We start from the raw sequence: 18,418 nt of genomic DNA on the forward strand, positions 1-18,418 counted from the left end.
GTAATACAGATAATTTTTAAAAATCTACATGTGGATATATTTTATCACTAATGATTTTCTTCTACAATCAGTATATAAATAACACTAATTATACAGGGTCATTTCAAATAAGGGTGTGTTTAGGCATTGTATTTAATAGACTTTCATTCTTTGGGGTGTATTTTCCGACCTAAGAAAGATACACATTTTATATATCATCAATGCAAAATTCTCTTTAATTCTATTTTTATGACTTTGCTATCTTACATTGACTGTGGACACATTTCAGATAGTGGTATGAGAACTGCTTCAGACTTCTTGTCAGTATCTTTGCTTTTCAATGTGCGGTGAGAGAGTGAGTGAAATGATGGAAGGCCAGCTGAAGGAGCAGCCTTATCAGCCACAAGCAGAAGTAGGCAGCGTGTCCTTTACAACTCCTCGAATACGTAGGACACTCAAAATTAGATACTTTCTTAACTCATTCTTGCCATTTCGAATGGAATTCAGTAAACATTTAGTTGTTTGCTGATGTTGCGATGGGTCGTCTCTTCCCCAGGTCCTGGGAGATCGATGGGCAAACATCTGTAGGTGGACAGAAGATCGCTGGGTCCTTTTGCAAGACATACTTCTAAAATGGCAGCGTTTTACTGAAGAACAGGTGAGTCATGTGGGAAATGGCACCCCTCAAAGACGTGGAGAGACGCTAAATGAGTACATGGAAAAATACGATAGTCTACTTTAATAATTATTATTTTCTTTTTGGGAACTACTTGATTTCTTTCAGTGCCTTTTTAGTACGTGGCTGTCCGAAAGAGAAGATGCAATGAGCAAGATTCACACAAGTGGCTTTAAGGATCAAAGTGAGATGTTATCAAGTCTTCAGAAAATGGCTGTATGTATTTTTTAGCTTTCGGTCATTTTTAAAAACCCCAATAGTTTATATTAACAGCATTATTTCATCTTTATATTCTTTCTGTCCTAAACCAAATGTTCTTTGTTCTTGCTTAGATCAGTCTATTTAATGATATCATATTATTACTTTTCTTTATTGAAATAGGGAAAGCTATAGTGCCTTAGCTCGGGCTGCTCTAACAACATATCATCAGCGAGGTGGCTTAAAACACAGACATTTATTTTTCACAGTTCTGGAAGCTGGGAAATCCATGATTGAGGTGCTGGTCTCTTCGTGAGGCCCTTTTCCTGGCTTCCGGACAGCACCTTTTTTGCTGTATCCTCACATGATTGGAGGTGGAGGTGTCTCCTCTTCTTAGAAGGGCACTAATCCCATCATGGAGGCTCTTACTCTCAGAACCTCAACTAAGCCTAATTACCTCCCAAAAGTCTACCTCCTATTTTTGTCATATGGGGGGTTAGGTCTTCAACATATGAATTTTAGAGAGATACAAACATTAATTCCATAATATATAGGTAGATGAGCTTTGTTTTCTCAAACAAAATTGTATTCTTGAAAAAATATAGCATACCTGAAATAAGACTTCAGTTAAAATTTACAAGAAGTAACACTAATGCCCTGGCTGGGTAGCTCAGTTGGTTACAGCATTATCCCAATACACCATGGTTGTGGGTTCGATCCTTGGTCAGGGAGCATACAAGAATCAAGCAATGAGTGCAGAAATAAGTGGAACAACAAATCTCTCTCTCTCTTTCTCTTTCTCCCTCTCTCCCTCCCTCTCCCCCCCTTCCTCATTCTCTCTAAGATAAATAAAATAAAATATTTAAAAAGTAACACTAGGAAATGCATGTGAATATTCCATAAAATTCTAAACAGTATAGTTCTAAGGTAATAGACTTAAGTAGATTCTCTGAAAAATGTGAGAAGTACAGGAGATGATTATCCTCACATATAAGGGATTTTTACCCCAGTTTGAGAAGCAAGACAAAAAACAGTGAAACAAACCAATGCCACTGATTATAATAAGTGCCTGTGTTTTGAGAAATGAGGGAACTTTGGCAGTACAAATACTGTCTGGGAAGTGGTCACTGAGCCATTTCAGTTTGAGTTGAACCTTACAGGACTGAAAAAGATCTCTAAAACTTCTCTTTCACTGTGAATCTTAACTATTTTCTAGTAAAGGAGAGGCAATCTAATATTAAACTTTATTTTTCAAGTAAAATATTGCATAATTAGGATTTCCTTTTGATTGGTTCTATTAAGTGCTAACTTGCTGTCAACTCTAATATAAAACAAAGGTCTATTGTAAATAATGTTTCATAATTTTACCTAAGTGAATCTATTTATCTCTCTATATTATGTATTATACTTCACGATAATTAAATCATTTACTTAAAAAACTATCCTTAAATAAATTTCCCCTGTTCAATTTGTACCATTTTAGAAATATTTATTTGTATTATATATTTTTTGTTCCATAATTACTAAACTTAAGCTTTTCATTCATTCATTCATTCATTCATTCATTCATTCATTCATTCATTCTAATCCTCACCCTTCAGTCTGCAGGCCGATGCTCTAACCACTGAGCCAGACCGGCTAGGGCTTAGCTTTTAATTTAAAATAGATTCACTTATGTATTACTAGTTATTACAAGCTAGCTTGTTATTGATAAGAAATCATTCCTCAAAGAATATATGCTTTATTGAGTGATGACGTGACTAAAGAGAGGTTTCCAAAAAGTAACATATATGTATCAACAGAATGAGAAAATATCAGTGGTATATTTGTAGTTTTGTTCTACAGCTGATGGGGGATGCTGAGAGTTTGATAACAGTCATATTTGCATTTCTGGAATATTCTTTGGTGGTGAGACTTTTGGTAGTAAGGAGACCAATTAGAGGAACTAGTCTAAAGAAGCATTGGGCATGAAGATGCGAGAGAGAAGGTTATTTCAGAAGAGGAAATTGAGGCCCAGGAAAAGCCACGTGGCATGAATAGAAGGTGTCATAGAACATTAGTAGCAGAGTTCAGGTGAGCACCAAGACATCGAGGCTCAGGTCCAGGCTCTCTAAGCCATTTCAGAACTCCTCATATCATTTGATTCCTTGACAAAAACTAAAAGTAATTGAGAACTGTGATTTTGAACGATCATATGCCACTGTGTTGACATTTGTGTGTGTAAAGGACTATTAGCCTCAGGGCCCTGAGAATGCTCTCTTAGCAAAGTCTCAATAATTTTCCAGTATTATTAAAATTCAAATTATGTCACCTTACTTGTGAACAAAGTGAAAATGTGTTATGGATAAGTCTTACCGTTTGATAGTTTAAGCCAATTAACAAAACCTGACAGCTGGTGTAGAATTTGAGGTAAAATTCCCCTGCTGACTCAGGCAGTGAATAAGAATTTAATGTTCATTAAAATATGTCACAATCTGAGACCCAAAACAGGTGCCATCTGTCACCAGTTCCTGCTACATACCTAGGTATAGGTGCCGTGTGCTTGAACTCTCTTTTATATACAATCAGTGCAATTGGTTTTGAAATATTATCAGTAATAACCCACGGGATTTTCTCCTGCTTTTCATTTGAGGTGGGAGATGGGGAGCCAAGTATTTTCATTTCCTATAGATCTGTAGTTTTATCCAAATTGCATCGGTCTTTTTTTTATGGTCCAAACAGAAGTTTTATTTGTTGTAAAGGATAAAAAGAAAAGGAGAGAAGGAACTGTGGCCTTTATGAGGGGAATTCTAAGACTTATGGGAAAATGTAGGCTACCATGGGAAGGCCCAAATCTACAAGTGTGCAAGATGCTCTGAAGGACTGGTGGTGGCGCCAGGGAAGGTCATCTCTGGGGAGCCTGGCGACCTAAGACAGTGTCATGTGCACAGGCTCCAGGAGTCCTGTGGAACTGAGACGCTCTCAGGCGGCTGCAGAGTCAAATGGCAGAGACGGAATGCTAACGGGAGCTCAGCAAGTCCCTTTGATGGTGCTGTTTTTATCAGGACTTGCTACCTTGACCTTAGTTTCTGTTCTCACCCTCAAAGAATTCATCCAGGGAGAATCACTGGTTCTCATTGTGGTCCCCAGACCGGCAGCATCAACATCAGCATCACCTGGGAACTTGTTAAAAATGCAAATTCTTAGGCCCCAACTCAGACCCACTGACTCAGAAATTCTGCAAGTAGGGCCCAGCAACCTGATGTTCCCTCAAGTTGAGAACCCCCACAGTGCATCAGTCTGCCGAAGTGTAACAACAGGTGATTTGAATAAACTGGAGTACTTCTCACATATAGATAAGTAACTGCACATAAAGAGGTTCAGAAATCAGTTTTGCCATGTAAGAGAAATTTTCCTGGCGTTTCTCTTCTGATGAGAGTACGGTGGAGATTCCCTGGGCCTTTCGTCAGTATACATTCTTTTTTTCACTTCAAATCATCTGACCTCGACCGGATAGAACATGTCTGTTTGGTCTTTCTGAGCAGCTTAGCTGTCTCTTACCCATCTCTACGACTGGCCCATCTGATTCATTGACTATACCTTCCTGCCTACCTTGGAGGTAGGTACAGGTGCCTGGCTTCTAGGAAAATAAAAGATTTTTCTTCCCTTGAGATCCTAGCTGACCTCTGCCTTCTACAAGTTTTCTGGAGCTTCCTTTTGCCTCCTGAGTTTTCTAGAGCTCTGTGGTTCTCTGGCTCTCAAAGACCTATGATCAGGTTTAGATAGGCAGAAAGACTTTTTATACTTGAGTAATTAGTAATAATTAAATCATAGTTATTTAACATGCCCACATAAAATCCACGCTGAGAAGAATTGAAATCCAAGGATAGGTGGGAGAAGGTAATTAATTACTATTATTCATTGTATCTGGAACCACCATGGACTTCCTGTCTTCTCCCTCTGTTGGTTATGATAGGAGAGTCCTTCAGGAACTGAGAGATTATGGAGAGAGACAGATTCAGGCAGAGAGACAGATCCAGAGACAGAAGGAGAGAGAGGGAGAATCCAGGGAGAGAGAGACAGAGAGATATTGATCCAGAGCAAAGAGGAAACAAATTGAGGCAAAACAGCTAACCTGCCATCACCATTAAAAAAACCACAGATACAGAATTTTACTAGATAGAAGCTTTTGTTAGTATAGTGATTTTTGTCATACAGATTTAGATAAAAATATATTGATTCCTTAATTCTACAGTTTCACAACAACACTCTTTTTACTTTGCCATGAGTGTATCTTTCCTAATTGTATTTAATGGCGACTTTCCCCTTTATTTTTGTAATGCTCGCCAAATGCTTCTTTATTTGGTTTAATGTGTCAGCACAGGAGGCTTAGTTTCATTTACCACTAAATCTCGTTGGGTATCCAATTAGTTTTATACATCATCTATGAAAACCTGTTTGGGTAGCATGAGGTTACCCATAAATTTCCAGTGCAAATTATTTCCTGTTCTTTAAACATAACTCTCAGACTCTTTGTCTGAAATGTTTCCAACTCATTACACATTTAGTTTAAATAATGAATTCATCTCTTAGCCTTACACATACAGCTATTTAAAATCATTCCTTAAACTCTGAGAAAGCCAAAGAAGATTATACTTACATCTTTCTATTTTTAAATGCATGTCTTTATTTCTATTATGCCTTTTGCCGAAAAGAACTCAATATGGCTTACAGCAAAATAAATGCATGGCGCCCGGCTGGGATGGCTCAGTGGGCTGGAGCACAGCCCCGTGCACCAGAAGGCCGCCAGGCCTATTCCCCGCCAGGGCACATACCTGGGTTGTAGGTTCAGGGAGAAGGCACCTGATCCATGTTTCTCTTTCAGATTGGTTTCTCCCTCCCTCTCCCTCTCCCTCCCCCTCCCCCTCCCCCTCTCCCCCTCTCCCCCTCTCCCCCTCTCTCCCTCTCTCCCTCCCCTTCCTCTCTCCAAGCATTTCCTTAGATGAGGGTAAATAAATAAATAAATAAATATCACAAGTTAATAAAAGAAAAGGAGACACCATAAAGAGTTGGAGGAGTCTATACCGATATTCAAGTTTGGGCCCCAGTTCTAGGCAGGGAGCATAAACTGTTGGTTTACTGCTAGTCCAAGCATGCACTTAAACTTAAAAGAAGGAAAGCAAACGGGAATTTAACACACAAAATGAATGTACCAAACTTCTCTATTACTAAGAGTTTTATTTGATATGACTTCAACTTATATTTATCTTAACTCATGTTTTGGTCTTTCACACTTAGTGGAAAAACTTAATTATTGAGGAAAAATCAGCAGTGGACTTCAGAGCTTGCATTTGTTCTCTAAAAAGGGCCCCCAGTAAGCCTGCACTGTAAGGTACCCCAGGAGAAGCAGATTGTGGATAAAGGACGAGTTCACTGAAGGAGACCCCAGAGCCTTCTGGATTTCAGAGCCTTCGAGGCACTTGGCATGCCCAAATCTGATCCCTAAAGTGTCCCTTACAGGGGTGTGCATTGATTTCTCTGTGTTGATGACACTGCAGTTTATGAGCAATTGGTGTGTCTGTTTCCTGACAGTTGCTTGGCCATATGTAATGTTAGTTGTTCTTAAATACGTTTGCATTTGTTTTGGAATGATGGGTCTCACAGTTTAGTTTATTTGTGTTCATTGTACTTGCTCCCACCACCAAGACAGGATTGTAAAGGGCCATCAAATAATTTTTTTACTTCCTTTCCTCTAAATCTGTGTTTACAAGTTATGTCAGGGACTAGAATTTGGCTGGAAAATGGATTTTCCAAGGTGCAGGGTGATACGGTGAAGGAATAAGCTGCCCTGATCTGCCGACTTCACACGTGCTACTTTGTTTATCCATATCAACCAAAGGGCCTGTGTAATCGTCCGTAACTCACAGGAACTTTGGAAATAAGAATGGTATAAAAATTACTTCATAAAACACATACGCATTTTGAAAACATACAAAGTCATCCCAAAGGATTTGTGTCATACTCAGCTACTTAGTTCTATTACTTACTTAATGGACTCAAAAGTCAGTTTTAGAAGGTAATTATTCAGAGCCAAAAATAATGGAATAATAGATGCTAAACTATTTAAAAGTCAGTAAGCTTCATCACAAGGGCTTTATATCCAAATAACGAAAATAATGTAAAAGTTGTGGAAATGAGTAATATTGCAAATTTAACCAGCTGATCACAGCATTTCAGAATGGGAAGGCTCTTTAACCATGCGCATCTTCTCAGTTAACCATCTTCTCTTTGGTACTCCTGGCATGTGGTATTTCACTTGTATTCTACTAAAAATTAAGAGGAAATTCACTAACATTCAAGAGCCATGCCATTCACTCTTCTGTTAAATGTTAAAAAGTAATTTCCATATGTTGATCGCTCTTTTGCCTTTTGGAGGAAGGCTGCTTTTTTACTCTGCAGTTCTTCAAATATTTTAAGGTAGCTTTTTAAGTTCCTCTACTAGGTGTTCATTCTACATCTGACTTTTATTTTTTTATCTTCAAGCTCCCTGGGAAGATTATTGGGATTTTAATTTTCTACTGATATTTTTATGGGATCTTGGTCCTTTGCAGGCGAGATTACGGTATTTTTAATCTATGCAAATGAGAAAATGCATGCAAAACAGGTGGAACCGTAGTGCTTTATAAAATGTAGCCTAGGCTTATTTCGTGTTCTCTCGTTTTAACAGGTTTTGAAAACAGATCTAGAAAAGAAAAAGCAAACCCTGGACAAACTCCGCTCGCTTAACCAAGATCTTCTTGCAACACTGAAAAATACATCGGTAACACAAAAGATGGAAGCATGGCTGGACACCTTTGCCCAGCGCTGGGATAATTTAGCCCAGAAACTTGAAAAGAGTTCCGCACAGGTTAGTTATACTCATTATCCTGCATCAGTGTTCCTAGAGATTTTTGAAATCTAATGCATTAAGAGAGCAATACCATAACCCTACAGAGGATGCCATTGGGTTAGTCTTGCCAGGTATTTAGCTGAATAAAAGCATGGCTCTCATGGTTGTTTCCATATTGGAAAGTGTGGGAGGGGTGGAGGAGTGAGTGATTATTGACTGAACTAATTCTTGCTAGCGTGTAAGACCTCCCACTTCAGCGGAATGGGGATCTGAGTGACTTAGAGCAGCTGGCGAAATTGCGAGGGAACTGTGTCCTCAGTCTAACACCAAATCATAGATTCCGAGAACCATGAGGAAAGAAATTAATTGTCCAAGGAAAGTTTGTGATAGGAGCAGACTAGGGTACAGATCCTGTGATTTCACTAGAGACCTCTTTGTATTAGCGCAAGTGACAATCTGTTCATTGTCACAACCTATTCTGATTGTGGCACAATCTATTCTGCCATAGATTGTTGACTCATAAAGTCATGAATGTGGCTTAGTTATACTAACCCAGATTGGCTGTAGATTAGGAAAACTTCTAAGTTACACTTGGAGTGTTATAATGTGCTTTTATGTTAAGAATTCAAAAAATTTTGGTAATTTATAGAAAAGGGGATATTTTTAAAGTGGAAACTTACTATCTGATGTTGTCAGATGGTGGAATCATGGGCAGTCATTTAACTTGTCATATTGTTTTGCATTATAGAGGCCAACTTTTACTAACTGGTCACAATTCATAGCTCAGTGCACCATGCACACATCTCTATTACAGCAATGACCACATTCAATAGCTTTAGGCATATGTCTCCTCTGTTGTGAGACAGGGCAGAGAATTTGTTTTCTAGAGATTTGACATCTGATAAGTGGCAGTTAGGAAAGGTTCATTGAAAGATGAAGAAATGAAGGTTGAAGTATTGTTTCTGGAAATACAATTTAAGAAAATATGAGCAGACAAAATACATGATTTTCAATCACAGTTCAGCTTCCTTTTAAAATCAAATTCATATTTAGAATTTAAAATTTGAAGGAATATAAATTGCAGTCATTTCCTGTGCAATCATTGGGCTCTAATAAAAATTCCATTTGTTTTCCATTGACTATTTTAGCAGTTACTTTATCTAATAGTGATTTTACTACCAGAACACCATTCCTCTTATTATATGAGATCTGACCATGGCTATGTTGCGATACCATTGGCATCTGTGTAATAAATATGTGAGGCATTGAAAAACTTTTATTTTATTTTTAATTTATTGAATTTATTGGGGTGACATTGGTTAATAAAATTATACATCATCTGTATATTGTACTGTGTGTTCACCACCCTAAATCAAGCCTCCTTCCATCACCATTTACCCCCTTTACCCTCTCCTACACCCCCCCTGGTATGTATCCATTGATTCCACAGATTACTGGTGCTGGAAAATGATTAGTTACCATGTTACAAAGGAATGACATTATTCCATAAAGAAAGGTGTTTTGGAATGCATCCCTTTAAAGGAATATGTTTATGAAGATATAACTTAACAATAGGTCATGTTCTCCCTCACTTACATAATATACAGTAGTTTTTATTGATTTCAGACAGAGGAAAGGAGGGGGGAGAGAGAGTTAGAAACATCAATGATGAGAGAGTCATTGATCGAGCCCACAACCTGGGCATGTGCCCTGACCGGGAATCGAACCCTGATCGCCTGGATCCTAGGTCGATGCTCAACCGCTGAGCCACGCCCGGCCGGGTATGCAGTAGTTTTTAAACTTGAGTCTGCATAATAATTGCCTGGGAAACTGATTAAAATGCATAGTCCTAGACTCTGTGCTCAGAAATTCCCATTCATTAGGCCAGTAATCTGCATGCAGTCCTTCATACAGTCTGCTGACCATATTTTTAAAAAACATTGAATTAGCAAGATAACGAGATATATACCAATTCCCGCATTTTGGTCTTGCGCAATGCTGCCTGAAAATGGGGACAATGGAGACCTTCCTAGGGATACAGTAGTGAAATATACTCATTTTCTTGGAATGACACTCCTTTCTGAAGAGGCTGCACATCTCATAAAAATGCTACGAATTTATTAGGCTAGTTAGTAAAAACAACACCCCAACAATTTAGAACCCTTATTTTTAATGGCGTGGAAGTTATGAGACTACCACCCAGGGCAGCGTACTTAGCCTCTTATTTTTGAACTTTAAATCTGTAGTAAAACAGCTGTGGTTTGTACAGTTCTTTATAAAATGATGCCCAGCACACAGTACAACATGCGTCTGCTCTGTTTTCTCAGTGCCAGGTGATTAGGGTAAAATAAGCCATGGAAGTGAAAGCATTTGAGGGGAACAAAGGCGCTCTGGATATGCAAGGCCTACTCTTTAGTGAGCCTGGAGGGCTTATTGTGGTTCACTCTGATTAATTTTAATTTTCAAACAGTTGTACAATTCTATACGAGACCAAAAGCAGATACATGGATTTCTATTAGGCATAGCCCCGATCTAAATCATTGCTGGGAGTTTTGGAGCTTTTAGGAAGAAAAAAAATGTAGCTCACCAGGGAAAGAGGAATTAAAAGGAGATCGAGTGAGCAAAGAAATAGTATCTTATAACTTAAAAAAGCCATTGATTTTCTTTCCTGAATGTCAGGTTGATCAAAATTAAAATTACATAAGAAGAATTCCAAGAATGTTGAGGGTAAGGTCGTGCCTTTGAAGAGCAAAGCTCACTTGTATGCACATCTTCCAGCATGTTCAAGGGGGCAAAGAAATCAGCCTCATTAATGACCCCATAGATATACTCAGTCTTTAAAAAATCCTTTGAAATGATTGGTACTACAAAGAAGGAACAAAATTCCACTGATGGTTAAAATCCAGTAGGCTGTAGGAACGGCGACTGAGATGACAAGGCAGCTGATTGGGCTCATACAAAGAACATTGTGTGCCCGAAATTTTGACCGCTGCTCAGGTCAGAGCTTTGAGCAGTTTTGACCTCATGGAACAGTAGCACGGCCAGAGATCAAAATGTGAGAAAAAATCAACTGCGAGCGCTGCTTTCTTGCATTTCAAAGTCAGGTTGGCTTGAATAATATCTGGACACAAGCAGAGGATACTTAAGTTGATGAGAAAGCAGCCCAAGAAAACAGAGATACTCTCTTTTTTTAAATTTTAATTTATTTTTGGTGACAGTTGACATACAATATTATATTAGTTTCAGGTGTGCAGCGTAGTGATTAGACATTTAAATAATTTATTTTTTGTTTCTAAACGTTAGAAAGAAGAAGAATCCTCGCTATGTTGATATTTAAAATTAGAAAAGAGAGCAAATGAAATATACCCTGGATTCAATATTTAAATATTCAGGTGATCCTATGTTTCCTCCCAATTTTTTATAAGTATGCTTGTTGAAATTTATACCTTTTTTCCTAAATGCTGTGACCCTGAGGAACATATTTTTATCTTGATTATAATTAGGAAATATGATAGTTAAGAATTTATTATAGTTAGTACTTTAAAGTTAAATATATTTCAAGTGATTTGAAATATTATTTTCCCTAATTTAACTGAAATCATATATACTGTGGAAAGTCATACTGTTTAGTGAGTCTATAAGGCACATTATTCATATGGTTTATAATTTATTGTGGTAATTTATATTAAAACTGGCATCAAATATTTAGTTGTAAGAATGTATCTATCTAGAGAAGTCCAGAAGTTCTGTAGTTTTGTGATTTTTAAGAGTAAATTATCTTCTTTGCCAGGAATATGAAACATTCTATGACTCGTCTAAGTCCATAGATTTTATTCTCATTTCATGAATATTTCACGTACTCCTAATGACCATTTTTGCAGTGTTCTGAACTATGATCACAAGTATCTCAAAGATAAAATTAATACACTCAGAATTCCCCTATCTTCGAACATAAGAGTATATGTTTATGCAACATATGTCTGTCTGTATTCATAGATGCGCAGACAGAGAAAGGGGTCATGTGTCTGTATCTGTTCTATATCATTTATGCCCTGCTGAGAGTTTTAAAACTCTTGCCAGCCACATGAGTAGTGTAAAACAGAGTTGAAGTTAATAAGCCAGTGTTTTTCATAGTATCAGATATGCAAACAGAGATGCAAAATTATTAACATGAAAATTTCTTTATTTGCCTGTCTTTTCTGAGTTTATTCTCATTTTTTAGAGATCCTATTTTTACTTTCCATTGATATTTTTTGTGTATCATTTTACTGCACCTATTCTCAAAGCATTATTTTGTAGCTCTATTGATACCTGAAATGTAGTTACAATTGGTTTGCCTGTTTTCTTTTTGTCAATGATTTTAATTAAAAAGACATGAATGCCTTTCAGTTGACAACCCTTTTCATAGCTTCCTGAAAGCTTTCCAACTCTAATCAGCCCACTGCCAATTAAAAAAAATGGTTTTATAAAACCTAGAATTAAAATAAAATCCCCTCACTTATTTTAGGTTTCTGTCTTAAATTCATGGACTAGTCATTCTGAATTTTAGACCTTTTTTTTTTTTTTTAAAAAAAATGTCTTTATTGATTTCAGAGAGAAGGGAGAGGGAGAGAGAGAGAAAAACGTCAATGCTGGGGATCGAGCCTGCAACCCAGGCATGTGCCCTGACCAGGAATCAAACCTTGATCTCCTGGATCATAGTTCGATGCTCAACCGCTGAGCCACGCCGGCCAGGCTAGAACATCTTTTGGTTATTGCTTAGGTTAAAGGATTTATTAGAAAATTTTGAAGTTATAGCTCAAATAACTTTGGAAATTAACTATAAGCTTTTGCAACCTCCAACTAAAGTAGGTCTTTGACATTCGGCCTTGTGTATCAGTGCACTTGATTTTATGTTGTAAATTCATTATCAACAACATAAAATGTTGTGGGCACTAAAAATTTAAGAGACTAGAGCTGAGTTAGCTGTTGGAATTTCTCATTCCTTATCTATAAAGTGAAAAGTTTGGGCTGGGAAGATCTCTATAGTGTCCTCTCAGTTCTAAATGTCTATGATATGTTTCTCTTTGCTTGAAATTTTATATAAAACTCTGGAGTAATTAGTGAAGAGATGCCAACTATCTCTGCTATGTCAGTCTGAGTCAGTCTGATTACATTTCACTCATCATGAGTATGTAATTAAAATTCCAGGAAGATAAAATACTCAGCATCTATATGATACATCTGCTATCTACTGACAATAAATGAAATTACACATAAAGAGAAATGCAAGTTCTTTTCCTATATGTATGCTTGATAATCTGCATCCCTAGTTACAGAATGTGTTCTATTACTTCAAGTCAGATGGTGTGTAGAGGAAGGTCAGGTGGATCAGAAAAAAATCTCACTGCTTCTTGAATTTCTTCAGATGCAGTTAATTCACATAGTTGCTCAAATTCTGTATTGAATATGAATCCTGAAGCCCACGTGTATCTCCTCTTTCTGTCAATTCGTACAAAAGCTAATTTGAAATGAGAGATGAAATATGTGCATAAATGGAACAGTTTTGTAGCAAAAGCGTTCTTAATTATCATACAATATTTTATTTCAAATAGGAGAAAGACTTTTTTCATGATATCTTATGAATATTTAATCTAATTGTGCTCATGATCCCAATGTCAGTATCTATTCAAGAAATTATACAGCCTTATTACCAGTATCAAAACATGATAGCAGTTAATATTACAATTTTGTTACCAAGCCACTGTCATGAACCGTAGCTGACACTCTTTGTATACTGCACTTAGCTTTGGCAATTTCTCTGTACTCGATCATGAGATAGAGCGTTTTACAGAATTCCGGTCGATAACTCCGCTTCCTTTGCGAGCACCTGATCTGCTACCCCAGGTTCATCGGGAAGTGCAGCGTGTAAGCTACGTCTGTGCCTTGTGCTGCCATGCCTGCAGGGATAGTTGTCAGCCTGGCTACGAGTTCCCAGCTGAAGCTATTGCTATGATTACCCGGCGTGTTTTAAGCTGTAGAAGTGCAATGCTTCCATACCTATTAAAAATCAGTCATCGATCTAAGGTTATGTACATACAAACAACACAGAGGAAAGTGTTGATCCACGGTTGTCAACCTCATTACATTTTTTAAAGAGATCAGGTGTATTCCATTTGGTTGATTTTGCACAGACTTAATTGTAATTTATCAAGAGCTAAAAGGCATTAAAGATTATGCCATTGTGTGCATTTTCAGTCTTCTTCTGACTTTGTATCTGTATGTCTGTGTACACAAACACGCGCTCACCCAACTACACTGTTTAAAGGAGACTCTCCATTTAAAAATCTGAACCGGTGTAGCAGCAAGTGAGCCTGCCTACTAAGAGTTGGGTGAAGGAACAGTCAGACTCGGATCTATAGCCCTGCTAGCCACTGGAAAGTTGTATCTGCCTCAGATTATACCTCTCATCTATTAAATGGGAATAATGTTTATACTTAGCCTTAGGGCCATTGCCAGGTAATGACAGCTACCACTTGTTAAGCCTTTACTGCACGTACTAGTCTAAGTATTTTAAATAAGATAATGAATGCAAGGCACTTAGCATAATGCCTTGGACATGCAAAGAGCTCCAGAATTGGTAGCTATTATTTCAAGTATTAGTATTTTAATGATAATAAAAATGAAAATAAGATAAATTAGGTAACTAATCCTTCTTTATATATTTTTTTGCTTTTCAATTATGGAATCTCTCTTTGTAAGTTTCTTTAAATGTTCAAATAGTGGAATATCTCACAAGGCAAGAAGTAGAAGTCTTTAACCCCAAGGAACTTAGAAGGGTAGGAATATTTAAATAATTCAGTGGAAAATTAAAAGATGCAACTAAGAAGATAGGCCAAAAAGAAAAGAAAAATATCAGCACCAAGGAAGTTAATTTAAAATATAAGAATAGGTCATAAATACAACTAGTTACCCCTGAGAAAATGCACACAGTGGTGGAAAAGAAATGTTTCCTTTCGTTGTATGCCTTTTATATTCTTTAAATGTATTTAAATGTACATATATTTCTTCTTCAAAATGTGCATTTTTAAACAAATGGAAGAGAAGGTGGTAAGGAAGAATTTTATTGTTTGAGAGCAGTTTGGTTTCTCCAGACCCACCAAAATTGTACAGTCTTACAGCAAGAAGATATATGCCCTAGAACTATCAAGAGACTGTACAGATGCTTTTCTGGTTTTTCTCTCAATGGGAAAATTTAACATTTGGAAATCAACCTACATAATCTTACGAGTTAGAAAGTTCAGTATAGAAAAAAATTCCCAAATTTTCTCTGAACATTTAGAAGAGATAGTCGATATTGCCAGTATGTATCAAGAGAGCACTTATTGTGTTCAGATATTACATAATTTAATTCTTGCAACCAGGACTGGCTATATAATTTGTGGGGCCCACTACAAAATTAACACGTGGGGCTTCTTGTTGAAACATTATTAAGAATTTCAAGTGGTGACAAGAGAGTATGAAATCAAGTGTGGAGTCCTTCTGAGTGAGGGGACCTGGGTGCCTGCAGAAGTTGCACACCCACGAATCCACCACATTCGCCACATCCCTGTGAGAGATGTGTTTTCATTCCTATTTTACATATAAAGAAAATAACTCAGAGCTCTGAGAGAGTACTAACCTGCCCCAAATATCGCAGTATGGGAACTATGGACCTAAAGTTTGAGAATTGTAGGACCTGGCTCACACACCTCTACTGTTAATCACTGTAAGAGCCTATGGTAGTTACCAGAGGGAAGGGGGTGGGCTGTGGTGGTGAGTCAAGGGGTCCAGATATTTGGTGACGGAAAATGATTTGACTTTGGGCGGTGGGCACACATTGCAATGCACAAATCATGTGTCATAGAAATGTACACTTGAAACCTATATGATCCTATTAATGTCACCCCAATAAATTTAATAAAAAGTTAAAAAAAAGAGCAACTAGCTTCCAAACCTAAAGACAAATAAATTTAAACTAACTCTTTTCTATTTTTACTGGGCTGATTAATTGACAGCTCAGAGGAATACAAGACTTAAACACAAATACATTTTATTTTCATGAGAACATTTCAGAGTAACTTTCAGTACACTCATAAGCAAAATGGAGAAAGGTGGCTGGATAAGACTTTAGTTAGGCAGCCTCAAAGCTTGTTGAGTGTAGCCCAGACCACACTGCATTCTCAGTTTCACCTTGCACCACTCAACTTTTAGTGAAGGCGGGAAATCATTCTTATCATGTTTAGTTGTCCTAATTTTAATGTATTTGGATGACAGGATTATGATTCCAAAGATACATAGGAATTATAGACTTAAAAGAATAAGTTAGAAAAAGAGTTTGAAATTTTTCTCTGCTTATAGAGGCAACATTTTGCGGGAAGTGGTTTATTGCAGAATGTTGGAAAATATAGAGAGTACAGAAATACGTAGGGCACGGTAGAAATGATCTGTGCTTTCTCTGCCAAAAATAACCACTAATATTTCTATCTTGCATTATTTATTCAGCACTGTAATGTAAAAAATTTCCAGTGACATTTGAAAATACTTGAAACGTGCACGATGTTTTATCCCTTATCACGTGTGTGGTATAGTTTATTTAAACCAGCACCTACTGGCATTAGGCTATTTCCAGCATTTTGCTGTTCTAAATGACTCTGTGAACAGGGATAGATGTTATATGCAGCCTTTAGCATAAAAATAAATTTAAAGCTTAAGATACTGGCTGAGGAAAATTTCTTTTTGTAACATTTGAAAAGAAACTTCCTTGCTTACTGTGTGTTCAGTGCATGTAATTATTTTGTATACTTGCATTTTTTTCATGTGACACTCATCTTATCTCATAATTACTTGTGTGGTTGTCACCTTCACTGTTATACTATTAGATTCCCCCAAAATAGAGATCCCACTTTATTCCTTTCTGAATGTCCTCTAGTGATCCATGCTCCATACACGTTGTAATTTAATTGAAATATTAAATGATTCGGCTGCTGAGTAACTTGCACAACTTTAGATTGCTTTAAATGAAAATGGTTTCCAAAGCAGGGAATCTAGGCTTTCGACCACCAATCAGATTAAATCTAATTCTAGCAAACAACAGGTATTTATTATAGAGCTTGGAAATAAGATGTATCAGAGTCATGATATTCACGCTTCAGATCTTTAAGATAATTATGCAGAAACAATACTCAGCTTACTCTGTGTTGGTCCAGGGTTCAAAACAAATTTTAAGCGAGGCAATTCATGGTAAGGCAGGCTTCCTGCTAGGTGTATAGATCTTGGCAAATGGGAAAGTTTGGTGTCACATACTTTTAATGATTCTGACATATAATTAAGTGTCTATGGCGAAGAAAAGCTGTGGGGAAATTTAGTACATGACCAGTTGTTTTTTATTTTTATTATATGGAGTAGGTGTTGAAAGTAATTACTGATTTGTTATACATAACAAATGATATCCTATATTTACAGCATTGATGCAGAGTTGTTTTCCTATTTCTTCATCCCAAAGGAAATGAAGTGCTATTTTCAATTACAGTACAGCGGTGAATACCGCATAGAAAAATTACAGATCTGTGTCTTGCTATTTTATTAAAAATGATTATTTTTTCTTTCTTATGAGGTCTGCTGTGTTCTTAAATGCAATTTCATAGTATACCATGTTGCCCTTTTCCTTTACCGTTCATGGGCACATCTACCCAATTTCATAATAGGTACCAGTAAGAAAATATAAAATTACAGAAATTAAGTTCATAGCCAAACATTCAGTAACACAGATTTCCATAACATTAGGTATAACTGCAAAAAATAGCTTTGCATTTTCAGAATCTCTGCATTCTGGTGCTTGCACATATAAAATTAGAAATTCTGAACAATATTCTCTTCAATCCATCATTGTGTGCAAAAAAGTTTGCTCATGGCTCAAAAACGAAATGCTCTTGGAATCCTACTAAAAGCTACATTTTCTTTTTGATTAAAGGTAAGCTTCATTTGATCATGTAATAGTCATTTTGTGTAGTGTGCAATTAAATTTGAGGTTATATTTTAAGCATTAAAAAAAACCTCTCTTTCTGCTTTCATTTGGCGTAACTTGTCAATGCATTGTATAATTTTTGTTTGAAGTGAAGTGATTGGTTCTGAATAATGAATCTGCGGACATCTTAGAGATGGTAAAACCTGTGCTCAGCACATGTAGAAACTCATTGAAGGAATCAGTTATTTGATACGAGGCAAGGGAAGTTACCACAGAACCTTTTTGTGTCTCTTGGCAAGTTCAGGAAAATCAATAAAACTAATTTTGGCCCCAACCAGATCCTATAAATACCTATAGGTGAATCCAATACAGGTGTGTTTTGGTCTCCTTGAAAAGAGACCTTCTGAGTAATTTCTGTCACTAGAAGGCTAATGATTAACATCCCAAGAGGGAACTTTTCAATCCTCATAACAGGAGGACTGAGAGAATTGGTTCAGGAAGGAGGGCGTTTTACTCTTATGACTTGTCTGTCTGGGAGTGTCCATGAACTGAGGTAGTAGTCTGTCATGACTTGGGTCACAAACCATATTATTCCAAAAAATAATGATCTGTGCCTAATTTTCTTTAACAGGTCTGAACAGAAAGTCAGTGTTTTTAAACCAAGAAGACTCTTTAAAGCTAACTTTGGAAAACTCAAATATTTTAACATATT

At 36.9% G+C, this 18,418-nt stretch overlaps 1 protein-coding gene across 1 annotated transcript in view; it reads left to right on the forward strand.

The window, feature by feature from the left end:
• Window positions 1-18,418, forward strand: part of DMD (dystrophin) — a 1,831,916-nt gene that overhangs the window by 559,317 nt on the left and 1,254,181 nt on the right. The window contains exons 14-16 of the mRNA XM_087813416.1: window positions 536-637; window positions 764-871; window positions 7,560-7,739. Of these exons, the coding sequence (XP_087669542.1) occupies window positions 536-637; window positions 764-871; window positions 7,560-7,739 (390 nt within the window). The remainder of the gene's footprint in view (window positions 1-535; window positions 638-763; window positions 872-7,559; window positions 7,740-18,418) is intronic.

This window comes from Miniopterus natalensis, chromosome X, assembly GCF_054644295.1.
Source record: "Miniopterus natalensis isolate mMinNat1 chromosome X, mMinNat1.hap1, whole genome shotgun sequence".
Lineage (NCBI taxonomy): Eukaryota > Metazoa > Chordata > Mammalia > Chiroptera > Miniopteridae > Miniopterus > Miniopterus natalensis.